This window comes from Heptranchias perlo, chromosome 21 (genome assembly GCF_035084215.1).
Source record: "Heptranchias perlo isolate sHepPer1 chromosome 21, sHepPer1.hap1, whole genome shotgun sequence".
Lineage (NCBI taxonomy): Eukaryota > Metazoa > Chordata > Chondrichthyes > Hexanchiformes > Hexanchidae > Heptranchias > Heptranchias perlo.
The window spans coordinates 19,881,961-19,907,744 of record NC_090345.1 but is presented as its reverse complement, the minus strand read 5'-3'; the positions used below and the strand labels follow the sequence as shown (position 1 = coordinate 19,907,744).

General features: G+C 39.2%; 1 protein-coding gene across 27 annotated transcripts in view; it reads left to right on the top strand.

Annotated features, from left to right (window-relative positions):
- The window catches only part of tcf7l2 (transcription factor 7 like 2), a 153,397-nt gene that overhangs the window by 62,592 nt on the left and 65,021 nt on the right, over positions 1-25,784 (top strand). For all 27 annotated transcript variants that reach the window (XM_068002192.1, XM_068002191.1, XM_068002189.1 and 24 more), the window contains exon 4: positions 7,307-7,408. In XM_068002192.1, coding sequence (XP_067858293.1) covers positions 7,307-7,408 — 102 coding nt within the window. The remainder of the gene's footprint in view (positions 1-7,306; positions 7,409-25,784) is intronic.

The window sequence follows — 25,784 nt, the reverse complement described above, 5'->3', positions numbered from 1 at the left end:
TGTTCTCTTTTAAGATCAATTGTCATACTTTTCTCTCCCTTCCCTAGATCGCTATTGGTATTCACATTGCTGCCACCCTTAATGAGAAAGCTGCGGCTTCTCAACAGCGTGGCCACATTTCCCATGAAATACCTTCCTACCCGATTGCATGAAATCTGAAAGTGTTGTAGAAAAGTCACTCTGCTATTGAAACTAATGCACCTCACTTGCATGTGTGAGTGTGTGTCTTAATATACACGTACATACATGCATACCACGTGGTGCTGAGCTGTTGGAAGAAAGCAGTTAGAACAACCAGAGATGATGATCTTGTCTGTTAGGTTATATTGGAGTTCATTTTTCCCCTCTACTTGTACTGTTAATGTATTTTCTTAATCAGACAATGGGAACTGTTAGTTGGGGGAGAGGTGTTTTAGTTTTAAGACTGTGAACATTGGGGTCTCTTTAAGCAGTTGGGCTGAGAGCTAGTGAAACACCCTTCGATGAGCGGGGGGAGGCTGGAATCTTGATCTCGGACACTGAATCGGGATCCCATGCACTACAGCCTGGCTGGCCGTAGTCTTAGGTTGAAATGAACTATATATGTGTATATATGTATGTCTATATATTGTAATGAAATGGCTAGTGGATTCTTTGGGATTTAGAAAAAAATAAATAATTCTGCCAAACCAGCAATAGGATTTTTAAAAATGTTCTATAAGATTCTTTTATATTTTTAAAAAGGCTGTAGGTATTTTACTTTTTTGTGTAATTCTAGACTTAGATTTGTACTTTTGAAAGTTATTTTTATGTATAGTTATACATGTTTGACTTTACTTGGTGGTAAGGAAAAATTAAGGAATAAAGCATAACTATTGTATGCAAATATTGTTTTTCTACCTGTACTAGTAGGAAATCCAATTTGAAGTCTTGCAGAAATATTTCTGCTTATGGCAATTTGTCATTAAACCTCTTGACCTGTGTTTCCTTCATCCTTTCCTAGTCTAGAATTTAACGCTGTATGCTATGTACAGAAAGCATGGGGCCTCAGCAATTATCTGGCGTCTGTTTCCATTGTGTGAGTGAATTGTTTGTGGGGTGGTTACTACTATGTAACTGTAGGACTGCTTGTGCCCATCTGGTTCTGGTTATCTCTCTCTGCAGTAGGGCTGAGTCTCATTTCCTCACACTCACAAGGCACTACAAGCAGTGATCTTGTTATGCCTTAACATAATTGAAAATTACATGTTGTGCAGACTAGCAGCACTAAAATGCAGACACATAAAACACTGTGGTTCAGGTAAAGACACGGAGAAAAATAAGTTACGTTGGTAATAAAGTTAAACCCAAAAAAGCAGATCAGCAGGTTTTGAAACTTTCTAGATTTTTTTTATTCCACTCTAAGTCTTTTTCTACAGTGCTTTTGGCTAAGGGCTTTGTTTTATTTTGCAGCCAACTTGACTAAAATGTGAAATCATAAATCAAATCTGTAGCAAGTTGAGGACCTATCTTCCCCCCTGGCTTCCTCTGCACAAATCCATTTGATAAGTAACTTGGCTAGAAAATCCTGCACTCAATAGTTGTTAAACTGACCTAGCTGCATAGTTAAGAAAGCTGCAACAAAGAAACCTTTTATGCATTAACTCTTTGACGACTACAGTATAACATGTATGCATGTTCCAAGAATTAAATGCAGGCCTCTGCCAAAATGGCATTCACACAGTAGGCCACTTTCCATTTTTTTTAGTTAATCATGATAAACACCCCCCGCCCCATCTAAACAAAATTAAAGTTGCAGTTTGCTTGTTAACAGTGACAAAGATGCCTCAAATAGACTCTTTAACTTTGATTATATTGTCATGATTTTTTTTACTTTTAATGTCTGATTTTGCTTCTGAGCGTACTCCAAACTAATAGGGAAATCGACTGCACTGGATCTTTTATCGGCACCAGAATTAATGGCTGCCAATTCATGGTTGGACCTTTGGATGGACTGTTGGTGATAACTCTGGTCATTTCATTGGGTGGGTGGGGGGAGGGGTGAGAAAGACAGGATAGCAAAAAGGATAAACTGACCATGTTCAGTCCTGGCCCACAGAACCACACATCCAATCAACTAATCATGGAGCAGCATTGGCAGCCATAGATACAAGATACATAGACGAGAGATGGTCACCAAAATAAACACCGAAAATCAGCAAAGCCAAAAGCTGGCAAGCCTACCAACTTTCCACTGCAGTGGCACATCAGAAAGCAGCTCTGAACGTTAAGTTTCCTTCTCTTGGTGAAACTGCCCCATTTATCGCAAGGGCGGCAAACAAATGCTACTCGCTGGCCTGCCTGGCTGATTGATGCCTTGCTGCTCCCCTTTTAGCTGCTCACAAGATGGATTTCATTGGACCTCTGGAAATTTGACTGTGGATATAAAAATGAGCAAAGAAAGGAAATTAAAAAAAAAAAGTTTCCTTTTTAGCGCGATGGAAGGGGCAGAGGTTTGAAGTAGGTCCGGTGAAAACTGCTTGAAGGGAAGACAGTTTGGCACCAGCTGTGTTCACTCGCCATCACAAATTCGCTTGTGGATGCCACTCATGTTTTTAACGACAGGAACTCTGATTTTAGAAAAATTCAGCATGAACTGGAGATGAGCCATCCTGATTTGTATTTATTTTCTCGCTCGTTTTGCCTGTTTATTTCTTCAAGCTATTGTACTCGTGTAAATTACCATTTCTTTCAACTAGCAGGGTTAGTTTTACAGAAGTCCACCAAATGATGTAGACTAACCACAACAGAAGATGTCCCAATATATCTATTAAATTTCTTCAATATTTTGTAATTGCCACTGTGGGATAATATTGATTCTTGAAACTGATTTTGACCTCTGGGAATAACCTTTTATTGTAGTGTGATAAAAGCTGTTTATGGATTGCAATCCTTTCTCATTCTACTTACAGTGCTATAGTGCACGCAGAACTTTTCGAGCATTCAACCAATATCTCAATTATAATGAGAACCATTAATGTATTCTGTTCCGTATATGGCATCCATGAAGGTGTTGTGGTGAAATTACCCACGTACTGGAAGTCCTCAAGTTGAAGTGGTAGACTGGAGCAGTATTTGCAGAAAGGAAATGTAGTGGCAGAACTAGGGAGGCTTAGCTAAAGTGGGAATTGTATATGGAACCCATTGCCGTGCATCCAAATGTGTTCAGACATGAAACCAACCACATAGGTTGGTCTGTTTTATATTGGTACCTGTGAGTAGAGTGGTTTATATTGTAAGTTAGAGGTCAGGTTGTGTCTGGTTTTGAACTCCTATGCATTACAGCTATGACATGAGTGAAATCTAGACAGTCACACAGGATTAGGACTGAGTATTGCAGTGAGAATGCAGTGGTGTCCTTTCACTTGTGGGACCTAAGTTTAAATCCATCCCAGATTGATGGGATGAAAGTGTGAGGGTCCCTGTGTAAAATGAGTTTGGGTACTCTCAACTTGGTATCTACTTAGCTTTGTGCTTTGGATCCATGTCTATCTATTAATCAGCATAAATAGGGATTAAAAATGTGAATCTCACTTGAAGGTAAACTGAGGTGGAAAAGTGGGGAGGAGGTACTCTTTTTTTTAAAGGCAGAGTAGAAGGAGCTTTACTGCAGACCTGCCCTGTGTTGCAGCTAATCTGGGAGTTTTTGATGCTAACACTACGATATCTTTTTCCTTGAGAAGCACAAAACTTATAAATAAATGAATGAATGAAGAAAGTGAGAACACATCCTGATTCCTCTGTACCGTGTATCCCAGTGGATAATATGAAATTGAATGCTATATTTTGAGGAATGTTAATGCATTCAGGTTTTAATTCTGATGTAAAGGTTACTGTTAAATAATGGGATTATTTTACTGGGTCAGGATTGTTTTATTGGCTCAAGAACAAAAAAACTTAACGTTGAAGTGTTTCAAGGGAAAACTGGATGCTAAATAGCAAATCCAGATAATGTTCTGAGTACTGAAAGCATAATTGTACAGAGAGCTAATGGACAAAATGCAATTCAGTAGTATTAAACCTAAACTTGGTGCATCTGGATTATTGAAGTACCACACAAGTAATACTAGAGTAGTTTCTTTGTATTGAAGAGGCAGTTCTTCTGAAGCTGTAAGTGGAGATTGTAGGTAACAGCTTGGCTCAGTTGGTCACACTCTTACCTGAGTCAGAAGTTGTGAGTTCAAGCTCATAATCTAGGCTGGCGCTTAAGTGCAGAACTGAGTTGTTGGGGGCGGGTGGGAGACCATTATATTGTCTGCTGGCTCAGGTGGACGTAAATGATCCCATTGCACTATTCTGACCAACGTTCTTCCCTCAACCAATACCAAAAACAGATTATGTGGTCATTCACTTGCTGATTTTTGGATCTTGCTGTCTCGAAATTGGATGCCACATTTGCTGACATAACAAGATGGATATCATTTCAGAAAAATGACCCATTGGCTGTGAAGTGCTTTGGCAGATCCTGAAGATGTGATGCGGTGCTACATAAATTGATTTATTTTCTCTGAGGGTGAACTAGATGACCAACAGCTCTCTCTTATTTGTACTTATCTTTCTGATTTTTGTGGATGCATTCTCTAAACTAGAATGGGTATGGTGTAAAAATAGAAAATGTAATCAGCATTTAGTATTTGGCTGCATATTTTGATGAGAAAATAGCAGTGTATGTACCCCCCCCCCCCCCCCCCCCGCCCCCCAACTGAGTCTCTCTGTTAGTGAGACAAACTAGTTTTGTTTCGTCTCATCCTGCTGTTGATCACCTGGTTCTGGAGGAGGTGCGGAAGGCAATAATCTCACTAGCGATGCACGTTTTAAAAAATAAAATTATTAAGAATTAAAATATTAGTTCTTTGAAACCAGTTACTCAACTGACGACGTCAGCACAAGTTCTTTTAGAAACTGACAAAACCCTAAAAAAATGTTTGGGATAGGACAAGGTACCATTTATAGAGGCAGAGTCCTAATATAGTTGTTTCCGTGCGGGGGAAACCAGGTGCTATTTTCATCATTAGTGTTATATGGCAGTAAAGTAATTCACTTAATATCTTTACAAATGTGAAAATGATGTCTTTTTAAATAAATGTGTAGCTAAATTGGGTTATTTTTGCTTTGATTATTCCACTGCAACCACCTTGCTAACCTGGAATGTAATAGTTAGGTTTCCAGGGCTAGAATGCTGTCATAGTCCAACCCTTTGATATTAATACCACTTCTTTGGTATTCCGTTGTTGTGGGGATACAGGCTCTTTAGAGTATTGATTACAAAAATTGTGGTAGAGTGTAATTCTGAATTTTTAACTAATATAGAAGTCCTTAAGTATTGATGCGTGTGCTCACTGATATGTACTGTCTGACTCAGTACTCCTCATTATCTCATAAGCACTCACTATTTAAAATATTCTCCAAATTTGAATGTAGTGGATGGAACAAAATGAAAAGATGTTAAATTTTAATCAGAAATCCTTGCTACACTTTTTTAAAGAAAACTGGTTCTGATGATAATACTTCCTCTTTAAGCATATCAGTAGAGATTGTGAAAAGCCGCACAAGCAGTTGCTGTGTGTGTGTGTGTGTGTGTGTGTGTGTGTACACGCGCGCATGCTTGTATATAGAGTGAGCTTTCAAGGACTGAAACGTGATTGCAACTATCCAAATTTGAAACAGTTTTACAATAATGATTTGAGGCTATTTTTGATACTACTCCATTATTCATTGTCGTCAAACCACTCAACTACAAGATGAAGTTTGTCCTATTAACATATAAAAGTTCAAGAGCAGCTTTACGAATAAGATCACAACTCAAATGGTGATGAGTAATTTATAATGAAAGACTGACCCAAAATGTGTGTTTTAGAATATGTTGCCAAATGTAATGTGGGCCTTTACCGGAAAGGAGTTTAATATCAATCACAAGAGAATATGTTTTGGTTTTGACTTTAGACATTGTTTTAATAATACATTTTACTTTGTATTTCTTCAACAAATATCCCTGTATGCTTTTTTAAAATAATGACATTACTAGAATACCTGCAGCTATCCAGTTGGGTACAGAGATAACTATTAAGTCATAGTTCCATGACAGATCAGTGTGATTGAAGATCCTTTCCTGAGAAGGGCTGTGGGATGTGCTACATGTGTGCGTGCTTTAGAATCCCCAGTGGCAACACCAAGAATCCAATGTCTTTTGGCTGTAATAGTCAGTATTGTGGAACTGTGGATAGCTCCATTTGAGAAGCAAAAATTGGCTAGAATTAATCTTTGTGTTATTGTACATATCAGAACAAGTAATTTAAAGGGACGCAATACTTGTTTCCGTGCGGGGGAAACCAGGTGCTATTTTCATCATTAGTGTTATATGGCAGTAAAGTAATTCACTTAATATCTTTACAAATGTGAAAATGATGCCTTTTTAAATAAATGTGTAGCTAAATTGGGTTATTTTTGCTTTGATTATTCCACTGCAACCACCTTGCTAACCTGGAATGTAATAGTTAGGTTTCCAGGGCTAGAATGCTGTCATAGTCCAACCCTTTGATATTAATACCACTTCTTTGGTATTCCGTTGTTGTGGGGATACAGGCTCTTTAGAGTATTGATTACAAAAATTGTGGTAGAGTGTAATTCTGAATTTTTAACTAAAGCAGCTTGCCACATTGCTAGTTTAAATTCTAGTCCTGGTTTCCCTTAGAACTCACCTGAACTTCATTAAATTTCTACCCAACTGCATCTGGTCCTTCCCTCATCTGGTCATTCCTTCAAATTAAGAGTCTGTCAAACTCAGTATTCTTGCCACAACCCAGTCCAACCAATTCTGTAAAGTTTATTTTTGCCTATTTATCTCCCCCCATGTTCCTAACCTGTCTGTTCCTTTTTCAATTTTGGCCCAGTCATCTTGCTGCTCTTGTGCTCAAATACCTGCTGTTGCAGTAGATCTGATAAGAGCTGGCAACCAGGGAAGTGGATTCAGACAGGCTAGAAGTGTAGAAAGAAAAAAACAGGATGGTTGAAGGAAAAGGGGTGGTGCTATTTTGCAAATGGAAGTAAATTCACAAACGAGCCCAATTTTGTCATTGTACTAAATGTTTAGTGTACAAATGTTCATGTTGTGGAAGGTAAAACAATTATACAGATCTGTGTCAAGGATATTATTATTCATCACAGCAAATGTTTTGTTTATGACAAATCATCTTTATATTTTCATTTTATGTTTATGTCCATTTGTATTTATGGATTTTTGTTGTCTTTTATTTTAATCATTTTCCTTTATTCTGTTTCCCATATCCAGTACCTGCAGATGAAATGGCCATTGATTGATGTACAGGCAGGGAGCCTACAGGGTAGGCAAGGACTGAAGGATGCTAGGTCCCCATCTCCAGCACATATTGTTGTAAGTAGTGGCTAGATGCATTTTCTTTGCTTCAGTGGGATCAATTGGAGCTCAATGTTTATTTTAAAAAAGCAGCACAAAACAAAGATAAAACTGATCTTATATGAGCTATGTGAACTGGTCTTATTGTGGGTAATGTGTACCGCGTAGACTTTGGCGCACTTAAGATCTGTGGTACGCTATTGTGTATGATGCATCGCAGTGAGTGTACCCTTTGCTAAGGAAGGGACAGCACTGATCTGTATTAAATTAACAAACACCCCTTCATGGGCTTGACAGTTTTGTACAAAGCCAGTGAGGTTGCTGTCTCTGGCCCTTGGTAAGAGACAAAAAAAACTACTTTTGAAAATGAGCCCTGCTCGTTATTTTAGCAACAGTGCTTCAATTCCCATTCTAGTTTCACTTATCTTTACAGAAAACATTGGGATATGGCTCATTTTCAGAAGGCTCTGAAAAAGGGCTTAACGGCAGTAGAAAATAGATTACCAGTTTATCCTATGAAGTGGGCGGCTCTGAAGCACAAAAAACATTTCAACTGGTATCCGTATATGTAGAGATGTTGCCTGGTGACTTTCTCCCCTCCCCCTGCATTTGTGAAATTGACTCCAGTGTTCATAAACATGGTGAAGTAAAAAGAAGTCTCATTGACCCTGCCAGACCGGAAAGTGTACCCACCAGTGTCTTCTCCGATCCAGTTTGAAAAAAATTGCACAGTAGAGCTCTATGGTGCAGAAGTGAGTGTTGCTGTTGTGGCTCTTGATACTTTATACTGGCCACTTCTAACATGACTTCTGGGAGACCATGGCTCATGCACCATCTCCCGGCATTTATCCAGCTGAATCTGGCTCTCATATCCCAGCAGCAGACTTGTGGACCCAGATTTTTCTGGTCTGTGAGTCTGTTGCTGTGATAAGGGAGCCGGGTTTATCAGGATAAATGCCAGGAGCTGACTCATGGACGTCAGTATTAAAATGGCCCCAGTATAAAAGTAGCTATAGAGTTGTACAAGATCATGATGTCCTTTTTCCTTTCCAGCAGCATTCCTGTTCTGTATTCACAAGCAAACCCTGAGCAGTGCTCTTTGCTCTGCTTCAGTGACGGTCTGAACACTGCACAATAGGTTATTCTTTGACCCCAATTATCACTCTGTGATCCCCTACAGCTGCTAACAAAACACCTGTATGCTGTCCTTTGTTATATTATCATCAAGCTCCGATTTAATAGTCCAATTGTTAAATTTATAAGATATTATTTTGGTTCTGTTTATCTTAAAAGACTGGAACCAGGCTTTTATGGTAGCTTTCTGGCAACATCTAATGTGCATGATTTTTATTTTCCCATTTACAATTGTTTATAGTATTTAGTGTTGTTGATATGCAAATGAACCAACAATGAAAGAAAAACATTTTTTTTGTCGAGGGCTTTTACTGCTTCTTTTATTCGGCAAGAATTCTTTCTCTTTCTTTCTTAACAAGAGCAGAATAAATTGGTGGCCTGGTGATTACAAGTGGAGTGTTTTAGATAACTGCTCTGCCCATTATAGTTGTAAGAGAACCCTTCTGTGTGAGTGACCAAACCTCAGGAACTACCAGGAGATGGTTCCCGTTATCAACTTTGGTGCCTTTTTAAAAAATGTTGTTTATGGTGATAAACTTTGTGAGTTTTCTCTTTTTAAAATTGAGTAAAATAAGTGTGCAGATGGAGGCGTGTAGTTTGTAGTCCTGTTATTGTACTAACGCTTCAATAACTTGTTCTGACCAAATCTTACTGTGACTTGAGAATACAGTGTTTAGAAGCACCATTAAATTTATATGGACAATGAAAGGCTTCCATTGTGTGGGGCAGTTCTGTAATGCAGGCTTTGGTAGCAGTAGAACAATATTTGGAGCTTTGTATCGATTTGAACTGGAGATAAATAATTGCTTACTTCAATACACAAAGTGAGAGATGTTAACATTTTGAAACTGAAATGCCTCATTTAAATTGTGTGATGTGTTCCTGTGCGAACTGTTAGAAAACAGAAAAGTTGATAAGTCGTGTCCTGTTGTGTCTCTGATGTCCGTTCGCATCTTGTTAAATGCAAACACCCTAATCAACTTGAGCCTTGAACATGTGGCTACTGACCAATAATCTGGGGGTTAAGAATGCTTCTTTTCAAAGCAAAATCACAAAGAATGTGTTTACGATTTCGCTGCAGATAGCGAGCAGAGGAAATCTTCCTACTGTGAGATGCAAATGACTGTGTGACTGCTTCACATCCAACATTTGTGATTCTGTACATGACAGGTTGTTTTTCTCTAAATTCTAAGCATACCTTTCTCTGAACACTAATCTGCCTTGTACATATGCCAGATGCTGTTGCACTGCATGACTGAAGTTGGAAAAGTTTTTAATACTTGAGTTCACCATATAGTGTGGGGCTTGTTGTAAGTCACAAAGTTCCATTTAGTAAGAATCTGATTTTAAAACAGACTCCTTGACTCTTTCCCCCCCCCCCCCTTCCCCACCCCCTCCAAACAAATATTAAAAGTAGAGAGATTTCAGCTCCTTGTTTTGTTCAAGACGTTGGGTAAAGATATTAGCAGCTGTGCATCGATACAGTGTCTTAAATGGCAGTGAAGATAAGTACAGATGCAATTTACTTGGAAATCAAAACTGAAATTATGTTAAAAGATCCACATGCAAGCTTGTTCATAACTTGCAAATATTCCAACTCCCTGTTGTAAATGTTGCCATAATGACCTGCTGCGTCAAGGATAGGAAGTTAAACAAGTCTGATAAGGTGCTGCTGAAATGTACATAGATAAAGAAACCATCCCTAAGTCAAAGTCTTCAGAGATTGACCAGGGTTAGTGAGGATATATTGCTGATCCTTGTAGAACATCACAGTAACCCAGTCATATCAAATAGCCTTGCACTCCAGCTTAACCTACCTCCTAGCCAGCTCCCATAACCCTAAAGGCATCCGAAAAGAGCCACTTGGAAAGGTGAAAATATAAAGTTTTTAGCTTGAAGCATTGAAATAAAGTGTGATGACTCAAAAATGTAATTAAGGAATTGCTGGGATGTCAGGCAGTGTAACTCAACTCCAGCTGATCTGATGGTATTTTGGAGTTAAATGGCCTGACCCCCAATAATTTATTTATATCTTTTCTTGTTTTCCATTGATTCCCTGTTCTGTATCTATATTATGGACTTATTGTTTAGATGAGTTTAGATCATGGATGTACTTCCTGGCAGTATTTCATGTGTTTTTCTAAGGCTGCCTGCTCTTCTCAGCAGCTGTTATGGCCCAGAAGCAGCAACTTTCAGCCAAGCAATAAAAGTAATACATGATGCTGGTGCCAGAGGTCATTCTGTTGTGACTCACAGAACTGTCATAAAGAACAGTATGGAGTGCTTCTAATAATTATCCACGTAATTAAAATGTAATTCAAAAAATACATGCGTTGTGTCTTTTATTGATCACAGAAGTCAGATATTCTTCCTTTTCCATTTTAAAAAAAAAGTTACTAAAATGAAGCTTTGCGTTTTAGTAGATGCACATGGCTGGCTATCAAACTTAGCCCAATCAAAACAGCTGGGCAAAGTGGATAATCAAGCTAGTGAGGCAGTTAATGGCACTATTTCAAGAATGTAATTGGAAAGAAATTGCTCAAGGCACAGAACAACTAATGTCACTTACAGTTGTGATTTATCAGGAGTGCAGAAAGACGGAGCTTTACTGGGAGACTTGCAAGATTTTAGAACTTTAAAAAAAAAGTAATTTGCACATTTCTAGGTGGACTCGAGGCATTCTTGTGCTCTCCTTTAGAGCGTCACAAGAAGCTGGCATCAAGTGCCCTGCACAGATCTGATTTAGCTGAGGAGTCTTGCAAGGCAGTTTTTCATCGAAGCTGTGCCATTGATGGCACTCCTAATATTAATAATCTGACTTTGAGATCCATTGACATCAGAGGCACTTTTATATCAGAAGTGCTTGTTTGGTTCAGATCACAGGAGAGCAGTGTCTATGTGCCATCTCCCCACATTCATATTGTTGAAACTGCTCCCTTCATCCCAGCATACTTTTTCCCAGTTTTGTTTTTGGCGGGGAAAGGGGAGCCAATTTTAAAATTCTCATTCTCGTGTTCAAATCCCTCCATGGCTCCTTCCTATCTCTGTAACCTCCTTCAGCCCTATAACTCTCCAAGAGCTCTCTGTTCCTCCAATTCTATCCTCTTGAGCATTCCCCACTTCCTTTGCCCCACAATTGGCAACTGTGCCTTCAGCAGTCTAGTCCCTAAGCTCAGGAATTCCCTTCCTAAACCTCGGCCTCTCAACCTCTCTACGTTTAAGATGCTCCTTAAAACCCACCTCTTTAACCAAGCTTTTAATCACCTGTGCTAGTGTCTCCTTCTTTGGCTCAGTGTCAATTTTTGTCTACCTACACTGCTGTGACGCACCTTGGGACGTTTTACTACATTAAAGGCTCTATATAAATGCAAGTTGTTGCTGTTGCCTTGATTTGGAGGGTGGCAGGAAGAAAAGTAAATGGGAGAATGTGGCACATAGGTTATGGGACTCCATTAGAGTGCTATTTTCCCAGGATTACTTTTTCTCCTGTAAAAGCCACGAGAGAAAACCTGTGCTTGGGAGAAACTGCTAGTGGGGGGAGTGGGAGGGGGCGAGGGTGGTAGTAAAGACAATTTTTGAAAAATGGGTTATTTTCCTAGCCTAGATTTTTGTGGTTAGATGAATTCTAACACTCTAGTGTGAGGTGGGATGGGATGAGGTGAATGAGAAAGCACAAAAGCCTGTTTTCAAGTATGAAATCAGAAGTATTTGTATCTAAATGGCTACGTGTACTTGGAGTTGAGCATAGCATTTGGGCTGTATTTTGCACAGCAAGGAACCTCTATAAAGAAATTGCTGCCGCTGCTTATTGTGAAACAGGATGGCTTTGCTTTTAATTTTGCCAAGAGTAATGTTGCGCCGAATGAAGGAAACTGTTCTCTTATCCTGCAGACAGTTTGTTGCAATTAATTTTTTAAGGAGGTTGGGGATCTAATTTTGTCAGGCTGAAAATATTTTTTTTAAAAATTGACAAAGAAGCAAAAGATTTTGTGCGATTTACAAATACCAATCACATTAAATTTTTAAGAGAAATTTTACATTCTTTGCCGCAAGAGTATGGGAATCATCTATACGAGCCATCTTCTACTTCGGAAACAAAACCCTGCTGGCCCGAGGCTCTGATGGGAATTTAAAATAAATGTGGGCTCCCTCAAAAGTTCAACTGGTTGAAACGGTGAGTACCTGAACTATCCAGACCAGGAAGGTTGCAGGTTGCATCCCCGGTCTGTTCTGAGCTAACTGATCTTAGCCAGCGTAGTGATGGTTCTTTTGAAAGGTCACAGCTGAGTTTTAATGATGCGTCATGACTAATACTTTAAACTTCTTCATTCAGATGCTGATAACTCATTTCCAGTATTTTCTGTTTTTATTTCACATTTCAAGCATTCATGTGTTTTATTTGCCTGTTTTGATCTATTATTATTTTAATACTTAAGAATGTAGAAGTGTTTTTTCTGGGGAGAATGTTTACTGAGTTTTAGGTCTGCTATGTATTTTCAGCATTTGTAGTTTTTTCTTTTTCTCTGAACGTTTAATAACCTTTTCAGGCGAGTGAAGGTCTTAGTGAACTTAACCGCCCATCATACTTAAGATTATAAAATATTTCAATAATGTTGCTGAAACCACTAGCCTTCTCCAGTCATTGAGTATCAGGTGCAGTGCCAGTCTTGGTTGAAATCACACTGGTCTTGTCTGTCACTGTACCATGCACTGCCAGAGAAGCTAGGCCAAGCTGCAGGCGGCTGGAAATGCACAGCTGCAGTTTTTCCGAGGTGGTGAGGCCTATCTTTTGACATAGATTTTTTTAAAGTAAGTTTCATGCATTGTTCATCAAAAATGTGAAGCCCGCTCAACATTTAAAGCCTCCTTTATTTGAATTTTAAAGTGACTAAGTAACGATCCCCACTACGTGTAATTTTATTTTCTCCCAGTCTTCCAACAGCCCGATGATGCTAGCTTGTCCTGGCCCATGGTTCCAACGGAATGGCAGCCCTGTAATATCATGTCCAATTGTTCCTGTTTCAGAGGTGAACCTGGGCAGTGAGTGTTGCAGGGCAATTTGACAGTGGGCTTGGGATATCTCAGTCGAGATTTCACACACTAGCAGAAAGGTAACTGTATAGTTATGGGAAAATGAAAATGAATTCACAGAATCATAGAAAGTTACGGCACAGAAGGCAGCCATTCGGCCCATCGTGTCCATGCCAACCGAAAAAGAGCTATCCAGTTTAATCACACTTTCCAGCACTTGGTCCATAGCCCTGTAGGTTACGGTACTTCAAGTGCACATCTGAGTACTTTTTAAATGAGTTGATGGTTTCTGCCTCTATCACCCTTTCAGGCAGTGAGTTCCAGACCCCCACCACCCTCTGGGTGAAAACATTTCTCCTCAGCTCCCCTCAAATCCTTCTACCAATTACTTTAAATTCGTGCCCCCTGGTCACTGACCCCTCTGCTAAGGGAATTGGACATCTTATAAACTGGTTCCTTCTCTTTTAAAGTATTTTCTCACTCTTTGGGTTTCCTGCGCCACTAACCATCCGCGGTCAGATGAGTAACTCACCTGCTGGACCACTGCTACTACTGTTCCGAGGTTTGCTATTAGTATGCACTCAAGTGGCCTGAGCTGACTTCATTCCCTCCCTGTGGGGAAGTACTTCACTCCTCTCCTTGATGGCATGGCAGAGATTGGTAACTTAATTGGTGAGGTGTACATCTATGTCCTAAACCACTGGATAGCATGGTTGACTGGCACAACAACACTCTGTGCCACTGCCCTCAAACTAGCACAGTTTTAAAAAAAAAAGTGTTTTTAAATTAGCCATGATATCTATAAGAATTGTAAAATCTTACAGCACAGAAGGAGGCCATTAGGTCCATCGTGCCTGTGCCGGCTCTTGAAAGAGCTATCCAATTAGTCCCAATCTCTCACTCTTTCCCCATAGCCCTGTAAATGTTTCCTTTTCAACTATATAGCCAACTCCCTATTGAAAGTTACTATTGAATCTGCATTCACCAGTCTTTCTGGCAGTGTATTCCAGATCATAACAACTTGCTGTGTTTAAAAAAAGAAGTCTCCTGGTCTCCCCTCTTTTTTGCCAATTACCTTAAATCTGTGACCTTTAGTTACCGACCTACCCACCAGTGGAAACAGTTTCTCCTTCTCCTCTTTGTCAAAACCCCTCATAATTTTTTAACACATCTATTAAATTCTTCCCTTAACCATCTCTGGTCTAAGGAGAACAATTCCAGCTTCTCCAGTCTTTCCACATAACTGAAGTCCCTCATCCCTGGTGCCATTCTCGTAAATCTCCTCTGTACCCTCTCCAAGGACTTGACATCCTTCCTAAAGTGTTGTGCCCAAAATTGAACACCGTACTCTAGCTGAGGCCTAACCAGTGATTTATAAAGGTTCAGCATAATGTCCATGCTATTTATAAAGCCAAAGATCCCGTATGCTTTTTTACAGCTGTATCAACTTGTCCTGCCACCGTCAAAGATTTCTGTATGTGAACCCCCTGCACAAATTGTATCATTTATTATATATTGCCTCTCCTCATTCTTCCTCTAAAAATGCCCCATTTCACACCTCTCTACATTAAATTTAATTTTCCAATGTGTCTGCCCATTTCACCAGTCTGTCTGTCAGATAAAAATGAAGCTCTCACAAGGATGATACCAGAACTGAGGGGATATTCTTATCAAGAAAGGCTGAACAGGTTGGGGCTCTTTTCTGTAGAAAAGAGAAGGCTGGGAGGTGACCTGATAGAAGTCTTTAATGAAAGGGTTTGATAGGGTAGATGAGAAAATGTTTCCGCTTGTGGGGGAGTCCAAAACTAGAGGTCATAAATCCAATAGGGAATTCAGGAGAAACTTCTTTACCCAAAGAATGGTAAGAATGTGGAACACGTTACCACAAGGAGTAGTTAAGGCAAATAACATACTTACATTTTAAGGGGAAGCTCGATAAACACATGAGTGAGAATGGAATAAAAGGGTATGCTGATAGGGTTAGATGAAATAGGGAGGGAGGAGGCTCAGTGGAGCATAAACGCCGGCATAGACCAGCTGGGCCGAATGGTGTAGTTTCGATGTAAATTGGATGCCTTAAACTTAAGTGTGGTTTTTGACAGAATGTGTTTTAGAAAAAGTTTAAAAGAACAGAAATGAACTGCTCTGACTTATTGATTGCATTGTAATTAGTGTTGAGTACTGTGTTGAAGGTCAGTTACTGTGCTTGGAATGGTATGGAGATATTTTGATACAGGGTGAAATGGGTGATTCCTGGATTTGGGTTGTTGTTGGAGGTAGACCAACTTTTTTTCCTCAAAAAAATTGTGGCCCGGCTTGGCCCATGTGCTCTAAATAATGAATTGTAAACAATTTTACAACACCAAGTTATAGTCCAGCAATTTTATTTTAAATTCACAAGCTTTCGGAGGCTTCCTCCTTCCTCAGGTAAATGTTTACTGAGCACTGACCATTCCAAGCACAGTAACTGACCTTCAACACAGTACTCAACACTAATTACAATGCAATCAATAAGTCAGAGCAGTTCATTTCTGTTCTTTTAAACTTTTTCTAAAACACATTCTGTCAAAAACCACACTTAAGTTTAAGGCATCCAATTTACATTGAAAAATGTTTAAAACATTTACCTGAGGAAGGAGGAAGCCTCCGAAAGCTTGTGAATTTAAAATAAAATTGCTGGACTATAACTTGGTGTTGTAAAATTGTTTACAATTGTCAACCCCAGTCCATCACCGGCATCTCCACATCCTAAATAATGAAGGGGTGAGTCAGAGAGATGCTTGGTGATTCTCTATTTCAAAATTAGATAACCCACTAACAAATTGAGAAATATAACCATTTGGCTAACTTACAGAGCTAGTTCTATACCACTTTAACCTGCTAAGTAACATACCAGTGGGTAATAGAAGAAATGTTTTGCCTTCTGTAGCAGCAGGCAAACTATAGCCTGCTTGAAAGGGAACAAAAGGATAACAAACTAAATGTAGACTGCAGTATAGAGCCTTTAACATTACAGAGGTGACCTGAAGCGCCTTAATATCTTGATATGTTAGGCTATTATAGAGGTCTGGCAGTGTAATGCATGTTGGAGAAGGCGATATTTCCAACAGATTTACCATCGTTGCCGAAGTACACAAATGGGAAATTCTTTCAGTCTAAAAATTAAAGCACATCCTTCCTGAATCGGGTTGAATTGCATTTAAGCAGATCAGGTTTTAACAACTGGATGTTGGTACTGACAGCCTAAGAACTAGACCATAAACAAAAAAGTGTCATTAGCCTAGGAAACTGGCTCACTGGACAATTCTCCCATTGTATTGGTGGATTTTATAGGCAGCAGAGAGATTTGTGGTTGAGGTTGGATGTTTTCCGGGAAGGGGGGGAGGGGGGTGGTGGGAGGGTTCGATAGGCTCAGCTCTTGTGGGGGTGGCTGTCAACTTTTACAGGCTGACTGCAGATTGTTCACACTGTTAATGTGACTGCATTGTTCCTCATATCCTGTATTAAAATGGGTGGGAAAAGGACACCTGCACTTTTTTTTCAAACAAAGGCTGCAGTGAACGACTGTACAACTTGAACTAAACGAGCAGTTGAACCAAGATTTAAAACTATGGAGTCATAGACTTGAGAGGTCATGTAGGACATGAAGTTAAGAACAGCCCACTCTGAGCTACACTGGAAAGGGAATAATGTCGTCTTTTTTCCTTCCCTCAGTGTTCTCTCTGAATGATAACAAGTAGCCTTTTTCATTCATAGAATGTTCATTTGTAACTGAGCCTGAAGAATAAAAATTATAAATGATTATTCAACAAGACAGTACTTCTTTGTTAACCCTTCTAGGCTCTATTTCAAATCTATTTAGAAGTGAATGTGCACAATATAATACCCTCACTCTTGTTGGAAATGGATATATTCATCCTTTTTTAAAATCCATAACTTTTTTAGAAAAAGCAGAGTTGAATTGAGGTTCAGACAGTCGAGCACTTCCTTATCAATCAGTTAAGCTCTTGGATGGAATGTTGTATAAAGGTGCGTGGTTCTTTTTTTGGGGGGATGGAGGAAGAAGATGGCTAAAATAGTCGTCTTCAGCATAAGTGCTGCTTCCTATCTACCGATTGCAGAACAGTATTGATTTTTAACAGAGTTCTTTGTGTCTCACCCTCTGTACTGAAGTTGAAGTGTGTGTGGTAAATCACATAAGCGAGGAAGCGATATACATCCTAAGACCGTTTACACTTGGTGTTTCTGTAGTTTGGGTGGCGGGAGCGACATCTGTGTCCTGGATCACCAGGTTTACATTGTTAAAACCGGTTTCCTTATCCCGACAACATAAAATGTAGGTCTACAATTCTTCTGTGGAGTAAGGGAGCTGGTTTTACTAGACCAGGGGAGCTGGTGCATATATCTGTCTTCTACCATCCAAACTATAGAAGCACCGACGGTAGAAGTACCTTAAGTGAGTACAAGTGTCTTGAGTAATTACCCTATTTAAAAAAAAATTAGCAACGTTCAGATTAAAATATTTGAGTAAAAGTGTTTTCCTGTGTGATGAGTGGCACAATATTAGCCCTCTGAAAATGCCACCATTTTAACTGCCAAAAATATTTTCCTTTTATTTAGAGTACTGAATGATGTGCGGTTTGATTTGTTCAGCACGTTCTAATTTTACCAGGAATGCTGGTGGCAATTTGAATGCCGAAAATATAGTAGAAAATACACGTAGCATGCACAGAAGCAGAGTTTAAAATGTGAGAGTAATGTATGAGCGTTGAGGGCAATTGGGAGTATGTTATTGGATGGTTAGTTACTTTTGCCCAACATACTGTCACTTTGATGTTGATGCAAGCAGTTTTGGGTGTGAATTTAGGCCTTGAAATTACGCCGTGTGATTAAAGGTAGGAGCTCATTAATCCATTTATCTCGCATTGGTTCACGCTTCCACTGAAACAGCGGAATGCAATACACATTTGTTTGCTGGTATCCCGTAATTCCACGGCCTTTGTTTGTTTTTAATGTTAAGTGAAACTGGAATAAGGCGATGCTGAGGATCTATGGGAAATGGAGGAATGGCATTGGGATCCGTCTGTTCACTGGCCTTGGAATCTTTATGGCTATGGGGGCTTGGCTGACTAGTGGCTGATTTACTGAAGCGCTGGATGTGCCATTGGAAAATTGGTGGAATAGTTAGCTACTGCTTTTAGTTGTTCTGCAGCATAAGATGTCATCAAATGTTAAACTATTGTTCATCAATTTGCCACTAAATTATTTCACATGATGTTCCCAATATGCTATCGCAAAAATCACACCTAAAACTCTTGTGTGATGCCATTTGTAACTTCAGATTGCTCTAACCATTGCCACTACCACTCACAGATCTGTAATCCCCAATACGCTGATCTAGTGTCATAATCTACTCTTGATGAATAAAGGCCATTTTTGCACCAAAAAAATTTGAATGATCAGATTATTCAAATTAAGCATCTTTTGAATTAAGAGGAGTAGATTGTATACAGTTTAAATTGATATCTCCAGGCAATACACATTTGGGAAGAGAAATCTGTAATTGCACTGCTGGGTGTTTTTCGCAATTCAAGTAAACATAGTATGAAAATGTCACATGCCCGTCTTGATTTTTTTCGATTTTAAAAACAAATGGTTTACTGAATGATCCCGTTTTCACACTGCATCGCCCATGGATGAACACTTCACAGCAGGGGTTAGTGGATAGTGATCAGGGGCGAGGACTCTTTCCTAGCCTGTGAGGACTGAGGTTAATTGTAGGACCTTGCTGAGTTTAGCTTACTCGGCACAAGCAATGAATTGAACCTGGACTGTGGCTCAGGACCAACATCAACGATTTGCATTTCTAAACCACCTCTTGCATTTCAGAGGACTTTATAATGGAACGTGAGGGAGGGAAAGATTAGGGGAGAGGGAACTGAAAGAATGGAATGATACAACATGGGCAATAATTTTTTTTCATTAAAATATACTTTATTCATAAAATTTGCAGCAGTACATACAATACAGTTGTCATATCACATTCCAAACATACACAATACAGATTATACAATTTGCAGGTTACATCAAGTACAGTTCAATGAACACATTGTACATAATTACAGTTCATGACACTCTAGGATGCCTCAATGCATTACACTCAATACAGATTATTGATTACATATTCATTACAGGTACATTACATCAATTTGATTTCCACATTCTGCCCGGGGGTTGGGGTTTTTTCCCTGATTGCAGCCCCTTGGTATACAATGGTGGGAAGGCTCTAAATGGTTGCCTTTCTCCAATAAATGCTGGCCTCGCCAACGACTCCCACATCCCATGAGCAAATTTTTAAAAAATGGTACGTTTACCTACTGGGCTATTGGGAGAAGTCAATAGCTTCTTCCAGGAGTATCGTGCTCATAAAGGTTCTTCCTTTGACTCAATTGAAGTTTCACCATGAAAATGGGTTTGATGTTGAGAATCAGTGGCTACATGGAAATGGTTTATAGCAAGGTAAGGCAATCCATTGCCAATCATTAACATTTTGTGAGATTCAATGCTTCAGGCAGTTAATGAAGGCATACACCTTCTGGACCTTGAACTAACTATGCTGGTAAAAGGCAGTAGCTTGTATGGGAAGTGAATTGATTTATTTTATAGACTTCCTTCTTGCAGTGACTTAGCTCTTGTGAGGACTCTTTAGGCACTTTGTTTAAATATTACAGGTTAGATTTTTAGATTTTATTCCAATACACTCTTTTAATGCAAAAGTCATTATTGCAAAATTTTGGATTGTCAATCAAGCTACAATAAATAAACATAGATAAAGCATCACAAATTATGATTTTTAAAAAATAAACAGCATTCTTAGTTAAATCTAGAAATGTTGACAATAGCAGGAGTCCAGAATCGCATGTTTCAGTTACTTGCCTGCAGTACCATGTTAAAATGAAATTTGATCTGTTATTTCGAAAGGCTTTTCAAAGCTACTTTATTATAGACAACTTTCCATTTTATTATATGCTATTGGTCATGGAGATGTTTGAATAGTAAAGGAACCTGCCAGTGAGAGAGTACAAATGTGCATTCTTTCCAACTGTTGGATCTAACCTAATTTCAATTCATATAATCTGAATACAAGTGCAGAAATCTAGAATTTCCTGTTTCTGAACCTTTGTTTGTCTGTAGGTTATACTTGCCCCGTTCCTTTTGCAAACGTTACCCCAGGTTGTTTCAGGGCGGGTCTGAGCCCATTTATAATGTTCAGTTTTCACTGACGACATGTTTTGACAGAACTCCAGGTGTCTTTTTGTTTGCATCGACATGGTTCAGCAGGTTTACCAATTAGTGTCAAGCCAAAGCCAGTGGGTAATTTGGAAGGTCATGTGGTGAAGGGGCACTTGGTAAGATGATCCGCAGCAGCCTGTGCCTTCATCCTGTACGAGAGTGGCCTGGGAAAGTTCGATGGTGAGTGATGAAATAGGTTTGGTGTGGAGAGTTCGGCAAGACATTGAATGTTCTTGTACACAGCTAATTTTCATATTCCAAACCTGTCATGTTTTCCCTGCCTTCTCCGCTTTCTCTTCCACCCAGCTCCCTCTGGTTCTCTTAACCATTCTTGACTGGCAATGATTGCGTCACGTTGTTCATGGGGTGGTGGGGGGGGACACATAATTAAATGTCTCTCTGTCACCCATCAAAGAGATTGTGCAAACTGTATGTCAATATTAAAAGTGTAACATTATAATACATTTCACTATTCCTGAGAACTTCCATAGCAGTTTGTGGTTAATTTCAGAATGTGCTAATGTAACTCTGGGTCTATTGGGTTGGGCTTATCTCTACTGCTTAGCATACACTCACTAGACCAACCTAAAACTGTTTTAGAAATCTTCTGCTCACAGTAGTCTGCCAGGTGTTTATTTTTAAAAAAAAATGAATTTGTTAATTTAAGTTTTTATTGACCCAATGCGAAGTGTTGCAACAGCAAGACCTATTTATAACAAACTCTCTTTTCTAATGGAATTCTCTTTGAACAAAAAGCTTAAAATGTCTCAGCGCGCTTACACTGTAACTGTTGGCTTTTGATATTATGAAGCGCCTTGTGTTTACAAGTTAATCGTAAGAGACTTTTATCTATTTTGTTATATCTTTTGTACACAGAGCACGGCAAAATAGTTTAGAGGCCCAATGTCATCAGGAATTTAAATCCCTGTGTCCTCTTCTGCTGCAGAACTGCATTGGGAAGTGACTGGACATTTAGAATGTCATCTCCTGGCAACAGCTCTGTTCATGTTGGAAGGTAGTTTCATTACTGGGGAGAAAAAATGCCTATGGTAACAAAAGACATGACCGATCATAGCTCACATTCTGTCTATACTCTTCTGTCCCCAGTGCAACTGTAGTAATTTTTATGGGACCTAGCTGGGGTGCAAGTCTTCATGTGAATGAAAGGTGGTCCTTTGGGAAAAAATGTGTTCTGGAGTGGGGTGTTTTTTTTAAAAAAAAAGTATTATAGCAAACTTGTAACTTTTCAAACAATTTATTATTAAGAGCCCTATTTTTTCATTTCGGGTGAACAGGAGCCACTAGTTAGGAAAGTCAAAACTGCTTCATTTACAGTATGGACAGAAAAAGAAGGGACTGAAACAGCTGGTTGGGGGGGGCACATTTCTTGGCTGTTTCACATTTTCCTGTGACTCTATCGTAGTTTATACTCTAAAATGAATTTAGATTTTTATTGAAGCAATACAGAATAGATTTTTATTGAAGCAATACAGAAGTGAAGAACTCACGAGATACTGATTTACCTTGCTAAAGCTGTCTCTTGTAACTTCTGTGAATCTTTCATTCCACCCATTTCTATCCGAATATCACAGTTGCTAGCTCTCCTAAAGAGAAAGCTGACTTTTTTGGCGTAAATTTCTCCAGCTCTATTCTTAGGTTCCTCATAAAGATCATTTCTTCCATTGATCCATTCTACTCAGCTATTATGACTGACATCAAATCTTACCCTCTCCGTTTCATTTGGTTCTTCACTGTCTGGAGTCCAATAAGACCACTGGTCCTAATAGTATCCCTTCCAGCATCTCAAGGTGTGTGCCTTTGAACTTGACAGTGTCTTGTGTTGTTTCTTCATTTCCTCTTATTCAATCTCCGTCTATCCATATCCATGGAAATTTGCTAGTATTCATCCTACCCCTAAGACAGGTGATCTGCCATAGCTCTCTAACTACAGCCTATTTGCCCATACTTATTAAAGTTACAGAAGCTGCTGTTAGCTCTCAAATTATTGTTTCTTCTTCACGTCTCTCACAAGTCTAATCAACAGCTGCCACTTGATAATTTTGACTTCATCACTAGTTCTTCATCTATCAACAGTTTTGGCCTCGGTAACACTGTTGACCTCAATTAGACCTTCCATCTCAACTCCATTGCTACAGCTGCCTCCAAGAAACTGTTTCCTCTTTTGTGCCCCAGATCATTTCATCTCACTGGTTAACTGCTCTACAGCCTGAGTCCATCCACGACTTGAATGCTGTCTCTGTGTCTCAGAGGCTTTTCTAGCACGTTTGCTTTATCCTGTCCAGGAATGCAAGAAAAAAACTTCTTGTCTGATAGGTGCCTCCACCTATTCTCCCATTGCAAACTTTCTTTTTCTATTTTATCGATTCTTCTATGGTCAGATCCTCTCTTCCTCTAAGCTGCGAGCTCATCGTTTTACACACCTTTTCTACACCTCCCCCTCCCCCCCCCCCCCCCCCCCCCAAAAAGAACCCTACTGTGTTAAAATTTATTGCTTAATCTCGTGTAACTCACATTTTTCCCCAGGGCCTCAAAACTATGGAACACCTAACCTCTCTTAGTCTTTAACCCGCTCCAAAATTGTTCAGGCTTTTGAAACCCAAGCTTAGCGTCGCCTATTCATTATTTCTTGATTGATTTACTTCGTCCTTTATTTTACTTTATCAAGCTTGATGGTATTCTCCATTATGAGTCCTGGCCCTTCACCGTAGTTTCTTAACATTTAAAAAAAATGCAAGATGAAGGCTATATCATCCAAATTTTGAAATCCACCAACAAAAAGTGAGTTTTATTTAGTTTGATTATATTCTCTTCAGTGGCAAATGAGAGTGGAATTATCCAAAAAACCTTTCATTGATTTGCTTCTCATTTGCTACTATAAACAAGGTTTTGGCTTTGGGCCACTGATTTAAAGTTTGTAAAGGGAGTGAATAAAGAGCAAAACACGCAAGTATGTCTAGACTTCCATCGCCACTATGAAACATTGTGTGCGGACCTGCCTTGTGGTGCTGCACCTGGTGTCACAAAGCGTATTTCATTTGGAAACAACATGAGATATAACAACAGTCATATAGCTCACTGTTCCCGCTCAACCCCCACGCCCCACCCCCCCCCCCAAAAAAAAGAAAGTGATGGCTGTGATGAAGGGCCTGTAGCAAACATTCAACAATGAAGATCTGGTGCCAGGTGTGTTTATGTTTAATAAAAATATTAAATATCTCGTGCATAAGTGGACTGAGGGTTTATATGTCACATGAGTTTAATTGTTTTAATTAGGCCATTAATTGGAAGATTTGTGTATCCAGAAATAATACTTCTAACAAGATGCAATTATTGTTCCATCTGTTAGAAGGTCTAGAACTGTACGCTTTTAGTTGTATTAGCTAACATGATAAAAGTAACTTTCTTGTCGCGATACATGAATGAGGGCAACTGGATAATTCATTTATTTGTCTGTAGAATGAATAAAGTTTTTTCTGAGCATTGTATCCCACCTTGAGTCTCTACTCCACTGGAGTCCTGTTGTATAGGGGCAAATAGAATTGAATGACTTTGTTGGCATTGTGGCCAACAGACTTCATGTTGCTGGTACTTGTGTTTCAGTGCCTTTGATGGAAAGCAGGAAGTTTTGTTTAATAATTACTGCCTGTTGCTGGTAAAGATAGTCTAGTTCATGTTCTTTCCAATTCTAAATTGTTGTCTTAGCCTGATCCCACTATCTATCTTTCTCTCTCGTTCGCTGTGAGTTGACAGTAAGATAATGTCAAGCTTAATGTGATCTACAGGACAGAGGTCAAGGGTGAACATGGAGGTCCTCAGCAAACATTCATTTATATGTCATCAGCACCAGTACTTGTCAGATCAGGCTCCATTAAAAGCGCTTAAATTGACAGTTGACTAGAGACCCTTTTATGGGAGTTTAAGAAAGTATTTGTTGGAACTGAAAAACAGTATGAACAAAACAAGCTTGTAGGTAACACCAAAGTTACTTGAAACATCTCTCCTAATTACTACCATTTCAGTGCCATTTTGACAAGACCTTTAAGCCACTATTCTCTCTTTTTTTAATGTATCCGTCTACTGTGGCTCTTTAAGTATTCAGTACCTATCATTTAGTGAAAGATTCTACAACCAAGGCAGGAGTTTTGGGACACTGAAATGAGGCCAGGACCGGGGTGGTAACAGTCGAATGATTCTTGCAGCCTTTGCATTTTTTTTTCAGCTGCATCTGAATAAGTATATTCAACAGAGTTGTGGTGGTGCAGGAGGTAGTGTAATGTAACGCCTGTCTGTGTTATAGCTTGGAAACTCTCCAGTATTGGCCCTGAGGGAAGCAGAGCAGTGAATTGAGGAGAATCCTCTCCAGGGCAAATTTCAGTAAACATGTAAATTCAATATTTTGCAGCTGTTTTGAATAAAAAAAGCTTTTGCAGATGTGAATTCTTGCACCCTTCCTACCTCTTTCCCCACCCCCGCTATCGCCTCCAAAAGAAATGGGAAGTACGTATCAAATGCAGTGCTGAAATGTCGTCTTTAAAAGCTAGGTTTTTGATTTGTAAGAAAGGGCAATTCATTGCAGTCAAAGTTGTACATTTGATAATTGTATTGTGATTTATGTTTTCCTTGTAAATGGAAGCACAAAAAACAGCACTTTGCAATCACTTGTATTTATATAAAGGCCTCTCGTGTCTCTTCAGATGTTCCATAGCACTTCACGGCCAATGAATGTAAAGAGAGATGGGGAGAGGGGAGCAGGCAAAAACATGTCTATTGAAATGGGGGTGACTGTCGAAGAAGCAGAATTGAAAAGGGTTTTATCCATGTAAAATGGGCGCTTAGTAACATCGAAATTTTTTTAAATAGAAGGTTGACCCTGGTGTTTTACCATATATAATAGATTTGAAGATTCTTTTAAAGT